Consider the following 11,619-nt stretch of genomic DNA (forward strand, 5'->3'; position numbering starts at 1 on the left):
GGGAAGAAGCTTGTTGTAGTCCCTAAAAGCGATTTCTGCAAAAGGAAATATCTCCCTTTTCATTGAACTTTAACTTTCATTAAATTGATCGAAAGTGACAGGAAAGACATTTATATGGTTACAAAAGTTTTCAATTTCAAATAAAAGCTGTTCTTTTAAACATTCTATTCATCAAAGTATCCTAAAAAATGTATCAAGGTTTTCAATAAAATATTAAGCAGCACAACTGTTTCAGCATGATAATAATAATAAATGTTTCATGAGAAGCAAATCAGCATTAAAATGATTTATTTAGGATTACGTGACACTGAAGACTGGAGTAACGATGCTGAAAATTCAGCTTTGCCGTGCTATGAATGAATTACATTTAAATATATTCAAATAGAAAAGATTTATTTTAAACATTAATGTTTTACTGCATTTTGCACATAAATGCAGCCTTGGTGAACATAAGAGACTTTCCAAAACACTGAAAAAAAATTACCAAACCTTTTGAATGCTAGCGTAAATATATGTAACAGAAATGCTGTTGATAGATATATAGATTTTGGAAATGACATATGGAGTAAGTTGACAAGTAAGTTGGTGCATTCACTGCATTTTAAATCTCCAAAACATACTTCTTAAATCTGCCATACATTCAATATGATACATCAAAGACTTTACAAGCTTCAGTTAAGCAGCTGACCGTTTGCTGCTTTGGTTTCGAGTTCAAAACACCCCAAAGCAACATTTCGCAAGCACATTTAGGCAGTGCAACTATACCTCTCGCTTTTCAGGTGTCTTGAGGGACACATTTCCTGACTGACATGTAGCCTATATACGCTTGACAAGTAACAAGTGAAACGACTGCTGTCAGCAACTCATGAAAAACAAATTACACCAAAATCGAGGAGCGACATTAGCTATACATCAATAATAGATGTGGAGGGACAGCTTGTGCACCGAACGAAATTGAAGAGATGCAATATTTTGCGGGAGGCAACAAAACCCTTCATATCAAGAAACAAAATTGCATTTTCTTGGCTTATCTGGGACTCACAGTCTGCTCTTTTTGCGGCCACTTTCTTCCTACATAAGACACAAAATCCTATCAAGAGTCCTTCTTGCTCTTTTATCCTAATATTGGTGTCTTCACGCTAATTTTCTTCCAACTTTCTCATTTCACCGTCTCATCTCAAGTCATTGCTCTTTCAGTATCATTTTATGCACCTTCATCACCTCTCTCCAGCCTTTCCTGACATTGTCATTTTTTCAATTGGTCCCTCCACACATCTTTCACTTTAACTTGGTCTCTTTGTTCTCCTTCTCTTGCAGAGAGAGCATTATTCCTGTAAACGGCCTGTCAGTTGCGTGTGTCGATAATCAGCCCTGCTGGGTGGGCCACGGAAAATTGATCATAACCACTATTCAAGTAACTATACACTGTTGGAAAGGAATGCACGTATTCGAGACAAGCGGGGAGTCGGGCATGAAAAGAACAAGGGTGAAGGGAGAAAATGAGATAATCATATAGGAGAAACCCACATATATCAATCAATCAACAAATCAGTAATGCATAACAAGCATGGACGTGTGCATACAAAAAGTTCTTCGAGTTTAGTATAGGACCTGATCACCAACCAGTGCTGCAATCATTGTATTGCAAAAGCTCCTAAGAGCAACTGCAATTTGCTCCATAATTGAACCTTATAAGGCCACAGTGACATGAGGCCTTGCAGGAAATGTGCCAGAAGCTCAGCATTGGAAAGGTGGCAATCTTTTGATTCATTTGAATACTGCCGGTGCAAAAACATACAGTACATAAATTACATGGATTTTTTAATTTTTTTTTTTGATCACAATTTATTTCATCATAATTTTTGCAACTCAATAAAGGCTTTAATCAAGGACAAATCCAAAATCTATTAAAAGAACAAATCATTTTCTCACCCCAACATCATTATAAATCCATATGACTATATTGTATGGCACAAAAAGGTGAAATTGTATGGAAAAGAGAGCCAGGTACATTCTTTAATTATAATAAATGGAAATTTTAAGCATTTAAAAAGACGTAAAAGTGATAAATTTTTTCAATATTCTTTGAAGAATGGAAAGCATTTAATTGAAATAGATTTGATGCAAATATAGTCAAAGTTTATGTTAACTTCAGTCTCGATTCATTGTAAATGCATGGAAAAGAGCAACTGGTACATTCTCCCAAATTTCTTCTTTTGTGTTCTACAAAAGAAATAAAATTATACGAGCTTAGAATGTCATGAGGCTGAGTAAAAGATAACAATTTCCATAAACAATGACTAAGGTGGCTAGAACAGATGTGAAATTCTGTCATTAAGTACACACCCTCATGTTGTTCCAAACCCGTAAGACCTTCGTTCATCTTCGGAACACAAATTAAGATATTTTTGATGAAATTCGAGAGGTTTTTTTTTTTTTTATCCCCCAGAGAAAGCAACGTAATTACTACATTCAAGGTCCAGAGAAGTAGTAAAGGCATTGTTAAAATAGTCAACATGACTACAGTGGTTCAACCTTAATGTTATGAAGTGAAGCAAGTACTTTTTTTGCGCAAAAACAAAATATGTACACACAGTGCAGCGGTTCCAGGTTATACGTCCGAATGGCGACTACGTATTGGTTGATTATACTATATATTTAAAGCGTAACTTACGTGACGTACTACTGGTATTACGCTATGCCATAACGCACTACACTACGTCCGACGTCATATGTCGCGTAAGTTGCGCTTTAAGCGCTAGTTATTTTACTTTATAATGCGTTAAATATCAATATTTTTCTTACATAAATGCATTGCTTCACTTTAGAAGGCCTTTATTAACCCCCTGGATCCTTGTAGAGTACGTTTATGATGGATGGATGCACTTTTTTTTCGAGTTTCAAACAGGTGGTTTCAGTGCACTGCCATTATAAAGCTTGGGAGCATCAGGGTGGTTATTAATATATCTCCGATTGTATTCGTCTGGAAGAAGAAAGTCATATACACCTAGGATGGCTTGAGGGTGAGTAAATCAAGGGGTAATTTTCATTTTAAAGTAAACTACTCTTTTAAGGTTGAACCACTGTAGTTTAGTTTCAACGATATCTTTACAACTTTTCAGGACCTTGAATATGGTAATTACATTGCTTTCTATGGGGGATAAAAAAAAACTCTCGGATTTCATCAAAAATGTCTTATATTGTGTTCCGAAGATGAACAAAGGTCTTAAGGGTTTGGAATAACATGAGGGTGAGCAATTATTGACAGAAATGTCATTTTTGGGTAAACTATCCCCTTTAATGTGAAGCTGGACATTCAGCTCTATAATTCTTTAGATCTTTCAGTCTACTCTCCAACTGTGCGTCACATCAGACTGTCAGAGAAAGCACAGGCATGCCTGTGGTGATGTAAAACAAGTGTCAACTGCTGGAGATGCATCATGAATAGCAAAGTGTGGAATTTCATTGTAGGAATCGTTATGGTTTGCTGGAATCTGCCTCAACCATAAAAAAGACCAAGCCCAAACTGAACACTCTCTAACTGGAAATGGATAAAAACCTTAAAATGTTACTAATAAGACTCCTTGATTATGCCATCAAAATAAGCCCCTCATGGCAGAAACCAAAAATGAGTTTGTTTCAACAGGTGGAGGGAAAAGGTACTGCGGCACACAGTGTGAAGCCCTTCCTGTTGTGATTGCACCTGTTATAGTGTCTAAATGAATAAGAAGTCTGAAAACAAACATCCTGCTGGGACTTACTCACATCCCCCCACAGAAGTTATTTATCTTGAGAAATAAATAAATCAACAGTGCTGCAGAGAAGCAGATATCATTTATGAAATAGTTACCAAGTGAGGAGGTGCAGGGATCTGATTGCTAGCAACTGTTATGAAACACCATTTCTATAGTTTTATCACAGAAGAAGGCAGGTAGGAGGTAAGTAGGCAGATTGTTGACTGACCTCAAAATAGGTTTGTGACTGAGTTCAGGTGCAAATTGCATCATCAAACCAGCAGGAATCAATGACAAGAAGGGCATGAGCTGGTCAAATGAATACATAGCACATTCTAAATATTAAAAAAAAAAAAGTGTGTGTAAAAAATAATAACAAGCAAACATTTACCGCTCGCGTTCTTGCCACAAATGAGGTGCTGGTACGGCTGCAAGAGACCCCACAGCTCCGAATCGTTATTTATGGCCTGTTCCAGGGACTCCACGGAAAACTTTGGCACTCCGTTCTCCTTTTCCACCAGCGCGCTCCTCTGCACCCGGCTGAACACCTCTCTGAAGAGGCTTTCCATACAGGCGCACAGGTAGATCGCCGCGTGCTCATGGATGCGCAAGGCCAACCGGCTATCCACCATCCACCTGAAGAACTTCCCTACGGAGAAGACGAGTCCGCATCGGGTAGATTTGCCCCGGCTGAACTTATCGCCCGTGCTCATGTTGTAAAGCGACAGCGCGCTGAGCGCCGCAGTGATGCAGTTCACGGAGATGGTCCACGAGAGGACCATCTTGATGGCGCTCTGGATCTCGTGCTTCGTGCATCTGGCGTAACGCAGGCTCAGGCGCTGCGCCTCCCGGGCGATCCTCACCAACGCGCGGCTGACAAGCGCGGAGAGCTTGGCAAGGATCTCCCGCGACGCGTTCCCCACGCACAGCTCCTCGTCTTTGCGCAGCGCCCCTTCCACCTCTCCAAGACTCCACGGCACGTCCTCCTCCAGCTCGGGCAGTTTAGCGCACTGGCCCGAGCACTCCAGGATCTCCGTGTCTTCCGCCAGGACGGTGTTGACCGTGTCCAAACTGTTGTGTCTGCTGTGCATGGATTCAGTCAGATGCCAGCAGTTTCCCCCATGCGCATACGACAGATGCGTGTCCGAACAACAGAGCGACACGCTGGACGACCTGAAGGAATCCGCTGCTCCACCATAACCGGAATCGAGCGTTAAATCCTCCAGCGTCCTCGCCGCTGTCTTACCCTTGCCTGCCATGGCTGCACCTCATAATGTTAGGCTTATGCCTGATATTTTAAAGAAAGCCCAAAGCGCGTACCTGTGGCGCGCCCTCTCCTCGAAGCAGTATAGGAATGTATTGCCACCTAATTTCACGCGCAAACACTAATTTGCAAACGCGCGCTGAGACAATTCGTTTAGTGTTTTGGTAAGTCAACAGAAAAATATATATCTCTCCAACGCGTGCCTCTGCTCTCAACTTTGCGTGCGTGATTCGAGAGCTCAGAACGCCTTCACACCAACGACTGCATCATTCACTGCGAAACCACTCATTTTGGGAGGAGCTATGCAAATAAACCACTCATGGGGGAGGGACTGCGTATATAAATCACTCCTACGGAGGGAGGGACTATGCAGAAAGACAATAACTCATGATCACATCAACAGGCTCCAAAACTACATGGGTGCTTTTTCATTTAAAAAACGTGAAATTAATCAGACAAATAGTGTTTTAAAATAGTAGCGTCTTCAATAAAACTATTAGGCCTATAGAAAATAATTAGAGCTAAATAAGCCAATCACATATATAAACAAATTGTTAATTTTAAAAAATATATTTTTATCTCTATCTGTATATTTGGACATAAATAAATATTTATCAGGGACACCCCATAATCTCTTCTAAACACTCTTCTCTCTTACCATCTCAACACCCTTCTCTATAGCCAGAAGATGTTTACGCGATGATTCTCAAATTTGCAGATCAAAGCAATCTCTTGCACAGCTTCTGCACCTTTCATCTGTCTCAAACCATTTAAAATCGAACTCAGGCAATTATTCCAGAATTGTCAAAAAACTTCAGAAATGAGAATGGGTTTAAACGCGTCTGGGGTTTGTGTGTTCAATTATGCAAGTGTTCTGGTTTGACAAAGAAACTAATTGTTTTGACGTGAAAAGCCTTGCAATCTGTCTCCTTATCAAGCTAATTAATAAAGGGATAGTTCACCCAAAAATTTATTGAAATTCTGTCATCATTTACTCACCCCCAAGTTGTTCCAAATCTGTATGAATTTCTTTGTTCTGCTGAACACAAAGGAAGAAAGTTTGTAACCTTTGGGGCACTAATGACTTCCATAGTAGGAAAAAAATTCTATGGAAGTCATTGGTGCACCAGAACTGTTCAGTTTCTCACATTCTTCAAAATATCTTCCTTTGTGTTTAACAGAAGAAAAATATTTATACAGGTTTGGAACAACCCGAGGGTAATTAAATGATGACAGAATTTTCATTTTTGGGAGAACTATCCCTTTAATACGCACAAAGAGAGCGCCATGGAAGGCGACGTTTGGTGCATTGATAGAGAATTGTTGCGTATCTGGCGCCATCTATAGGTGATTTTGAGTAAATATCTTTTATTCTGTACTTGAGTGGTTATCCTCTCTGTATTTCAATCACTCACTTGTCCTATTATCACATTATTGCTCTATTCTCACACAGGCAACACATTTGGGAAAACATTTAAAATTAAACAGGAAATAACACAACAATGTATGAGAAAATTTTCGAATCATTAAATATCATGCCAACCAGTATACATGCAGTATAGATGGTGTATGTGACACATTCAGCAAAGCTTGTGAATATGGTGGTATAGCAATATGGCAGGAATATTGTATAACTGAACCTGTAATTTCCACTTGACTGTTCACAGTGGGAAAACATTATGACATATTATGGATATTATGGATTTTCACTATCAAAATCTATATTAAACTTTTTTTTGCATCCAGTGTTCTTATTTAAAGCTTATCTATTCCTTATTCCTATAGAATACATTTTTTTGTAACACTTTAGTTTAGGGTCCAATTCTTACTACTAACTAGTTGCTTATTAGCATGCATATTACTTGGATATTGGATGTTTATTAGTACTTATAAAGCACATATTAATGCCTTATTCTGCATGACCATATTCTACATCCCTTAATCCTGCCCAATACCTAAACTTAACAACTACCTTACTATTAATAAGCAGTTTATTGAGGCAAAAGTCGTAGTTAATAGTTAGTTAATAGTGAGAATTGGACCCTAAATCAAAAGTATGACCAAATTTTTAAATAAATCTATAAATATGGACAATAAAATCAAATTTTTTAACAGAAATAAACTAATAGTACTGCAGTGTTTATGTTATTAAAGGCACTTATTTAACTGACAACATTCAGTCTTAATAAATAATAAATATTATTGGGCTTTTATTGACATTTCATCAATTCTACATATTTTAATTACCTTAGATATGCACTGTGCATGTGAATAAATCAGTGTGTGGCAGGCTGGGATACAGAGGTTGTCCTTCTTAATTGAGATTTCTCCTTCAGATTCTCCTTGAACAAGATTGCTTGTTGCCTGGAAACACAAAGCCGACAATGTATTTGGATCCTATGAACTCCCATAAGAATTCCATCTTATGGACACACAGAAACCATTATGGTTATATCAGGATGAAAAGAACAAGTATGAATAAGAAATGTGTAATTAAGTTTAGATCTCCAGACTCATTCCTCATCTGGAAGGTTTAATTTGGTTATACAAATACTACGGATAATGTTATATGATTGACGATAAATTGCACAAGGAACTTCACACATTCAGATATTTTTCAAGATATCACTCCACTGGAACGGCAAAATTCATACATAAATAATGCTGCACAGAAAAATGATGGTGCACCACACTGAGATGTAAATATGCTTGGAACCATTTGAATAGTAGCATTATGTAATTGGTAGTTTAATAGATTATGGCATTTCGAAATTCGGCTATAGTTAAAAAAGAAAATTATTTTCCAATTCAATTATCCAATTATTATCAGCTATAGGCGAATAGAAATATCGAACTCATTCTTGTTCAAATGGCGAGAAAAACTCAGCATCATTATGACCAGGACTTTTATTCTAAATCAGATCAGTTCAAAATGATTTTATAATAGTGTAACACATATTTCATAACATACTGAATTACAGGCAAAGTGTACACATTAATAATGGGTGTTCTTTGATTTTTATGCTTCTCAGACTCACTCTTCTATTAAAGGACATCAAAGCTTATTCACTGATGCAGGTCTGAACTGAAAGAGAGGTTGGAAAAATGCACATATCAGGTATTTTCTTTACTAATGATCAACACTGGATAACAAATCATGCTTTCTAAATACAGCTGTGCTCATAATGCTTAAAGGGATAGTTCACCCAAAAATGAAAATTGTCACAATTTACTCACCCTCAAGCCATCCTAGATGTATATGACTTTCTTCTTTCACTCAAACACAATCAGAGTTATATAAAAAAAATTCTGGCTCTTCCAAGCTTTATAATAGTAACCAATATTTTGAAGCACAAAAAAGCACATCCATCCATAATAAAAGTAATCCATATGGCTCCAGGGGGTTAATAAAGGCATTCTGAAGTGAAGCGTTAGAAAAAAATAGCCATATTTATAACTTTATAGAATATAATTACTAGCTTCCGGTAACGGCCGTCCGCACATTCACAAGTTCCGGCGTATGAAGGAGTAGCATAAACTTAGGTGAGAGTAGACGCCTCTTGTGGTTCAAACAAATAGGGCTGGCCAACAAACTCAAGCTTCTGACATTTCATTTTTCTGACATTCATGACCGGTGTATTGTTTTGCTCGATCCTCTGCGCTTCCACGTTCGTCAATGTGTCAGGTCAAAATTTACTCTTCCGCTGTAATCAACGGAAGCTAGTGATTCTAGTTCATAAGTTATAAATATGGATATTTTTCTTACAAATGCACACAGCAAAATCAACTCTGCTCAGAGTGCATATGGTCCCTCTCTAAACAGTGTTAAAATAACACTGAAGCAGAGTTAAAGTTAAAGAGATAATGAAACAATTAATGAAGTGACGATTGTGCATTAGTGATGAACACCTGCTGTTAACCAGCAGAATCACTGAAGAAAAGAGAAACACAAGAACTACAACTGACTTCAGTCACAGCCTTATTAATTGCTTAATTATCTCATTAACTTTAACTCTGCTTTACTTTAACACTATTTAGAGAGGGAACATATACACTCTGAGCAGAGTTAATTTAACTCTGGAGATTTTACTGTGCATCGCTTCACTTCAGAAAGCCTTTATTAACCCCCTGGAGCCGTATGGGTTATTTTAATGATGGATGGATGTGCTTTTTTGGGCTTCAAAATTTGGGTTACTATTCACTCCCATTATAAAGCTTGGAAGAGACAAAATATTTTTAATATAACTCTGATTGTGTTCGACTAAAAGAAGAAAGTCATATACACCTAGGATGGCTTGAGGGGGAACATTTTTGGGTGAACGAACCCTTTAAGCTTACACAGCCTTTGCAAAATCTGTAAGATATTTAGTATTTTTAAAGCATGAGTGATCATACAAGTTGCATTACAAGCTCCACAAGACAAAATAATACAAATTATCTTGTTTAAATGTGAACACATTCTTGGTTAATAATATAATGTGTTAAATGTGCAGAGTATGCTGGGAAAGCAAAGACCTTTCAGTACCTGAGGGGTTTTTCCACCCAAGAACTGTGGGCCGTAAACAAACCAAGAACTATTATAAAGCATCACCTGATAAGGCAACACGCAATATGAAAGAACATTAAACATTTTTACAGGATCATTTGTGTATGCTAAATCTTATTCATCTGTCTTTTGCAATGGGCCTATATGTAAATTGGGGTCATTGGGACACTTTTTGCCATTGAGATGACTTGAAAGAAGTGTCCCAATCACCCTGAATTCACCCCTATCTGTTTTGTCAAACAAATGGGCTGTCAGGTAAAATGGGCCAAATAACGTTGCAGCGTCATATCTCTTTAAATTTTTACAGCCAATCACAATAACTAATCTTGTATTGTTGCTTCAACACTTGTTGACATGTAACAATAGTTTTGACTGGTCTGAATTTTTTAAGGGGGCAGGGCAGAGTGTAACATGAAGCTTGTCAGAGAAATTGAAAGGAAAGTGAGCCTGACATAGTAAATTACATTCATCACTAATAAGGGTACTAAAGCAATTTTAAGTAAGCTTACCAACAAAGTTAATGTTTATGAACAATGTTTTGGCATGCTCTTTCAAATAAAAAATGTTTAATTTAAAGAAGAAACTTTGTTTTTTGTGAAAAAGGTCATTTTAGTTAGAAATGGCTGGTTACGCTAAAATGGGCTGCATACACACACACACTTACACAGAAATTGAGGGTGAAAATAGGTTTATAGGCCTAGATGTATCCATACAAAATCTTAACAGTCTTAAAATAAATGCATTGCAGACAGCATGGCAGGAGGACAAGCAAAGGAAGTAAAGATAACAAGAGAGAAGAGAAAGGGAAAGAAAGGAATATGTAAGTACAATGTTAAGACCTATAGCTACAGGAAATGTTAGTTATTTTTTTGTTTTTGTCAAAGATGTTCTAATCTTTAACAAAACGTTTGACAGATATTTGACAAGCGTACACACATACATGCACACAAAAGACACCAATGCACAGAAACACACACCTATACAACATGATCAGTTCATTTTTAATAAAATATTCGTTCAACTTTCTATTTAACAGAACTTTATCTTTATTGTCCTTAAAGGCAATTCTTTTTGTAGACAGCAGTATACATACATGTCCATACAGCAACACAATACACATTGGATAACACACATTTATAATAGATCATTTAAAAACATAATAGCAGCAGGTATGAAGGAGCTTTTGTGTCTATTAGTTTTACACAAAGGGAGTTTAAATCTCCGACCCGATGGAAGCAGTTGAAATTCAGTGCACATTGGATGGGTAATGTCAGAAAGGACTAGCTGGCCCTTCCTAGTCACCCTCTGTTCATAAATTTGTGTAATGGTCCTTAAATCAGTTCCAACAATCTTGCTGCACATTTTTACGATACTAATCAACTTACTCCTATTCCTAACATTTAAATTACCATACCAGCAAATAATAGAGAAACTTAAAAGAGATTCAATAAAACAGGAGTAAAACATTCTCATAAAGGAAACATCCATATTAAAAGTTCTAAGTTTTCTCAAAAAATACATACGCTGAAGAGCTTTTCCTCTAATACTACCAGTATTTGCTTCAAATTTTAGTTTGTCATCAAGTATAGTCCCTAAATATTTATACTGTTTGACCACATCTACTTGATGGCCCTTTATGACAACAGGTAGCACATTTACAGAGTTCTTCTTATGGAAATCAATGGACATCTCTTTAGTTTTAGAAGCATTAATATTTAAAAAAGAATCCTCACACCATTGAATAAAATGATCAACCACTGGACCATGATTCCCATCCGACTCAGTATAAGAAGAGACACAATTACAGAGTCATCTGCGAATTTAATAATATGTCTTCCTTCAAAAACACTCCGACAATCATCAGTGTATAAGGAAAACAAAAGAGGGGATAAAACACAACCCTAAGGTGTACCAGTGGACGATAACACTGCATTAGACAACACACCATTAACACGCACTCTTTGGACTCTGTTAGTTAAAAAATCCACCAGCCAACGCACAATTTAATGAAATAAATTTATAGTGTTGTTGCTGTGGCACACTAAAGACAATAGTGTCAATTTACTGTTAAAAAT

The 11,619-nt window shown here is 37.1% G+C and overlaps 1 protein-coding gene across 4 annotated transcripts in view; it reads right to left on the minus strand.

The window, feature by feature from the left end:
- The window catches only part of btbd11a (BTB (POZ) domain containing 11a), a 168,761-nt gene that overhangs the window by 146,900 nt on the left and 10,242 nt on the right, over nucleotides 1-11,619 (minus strand). For 2 of the 4 annotated variants that reach the window (XM_048155190.1, XM_048155189.1), the window contains exon 1: nucleotides 4,126-5,284. In XM_048155190.1, the coding sequence (XP_048011147.1) occupies nucleotides 4,126-4,993 (868 nt within the window). In that variant the 5' untranslated portion in view covers nucleotides 4,994-5,284. Of the gene's footprint in view, nucleotides 1-4,125; nucleotides 5,285-7,245; nucleotides 7,363-8,036; nucleotides 8,084-11,619 lie in introns of those variants that run through there. The other 2 variants (XM_048155191.1, XM_048155192.1) reach the window with 2 other exon arrangements.

The sequence above is a fragment of the Megalobrama amblycephala genome, linkage group LG14 (assembly GCF_018812025.1).
Source record: "Megalobrama amblycephala isolate DHTTF-2021 linkage group LG14, ASM1881202v1, whole genome shotgun sequence".
Taxonomy (NCBI): Eukaryota; Metazoa; Chordata; class Actinopteri; order Cypriniformes; family Xenocyprididae; genus Megalobrama; species Megalobrama amblycephala.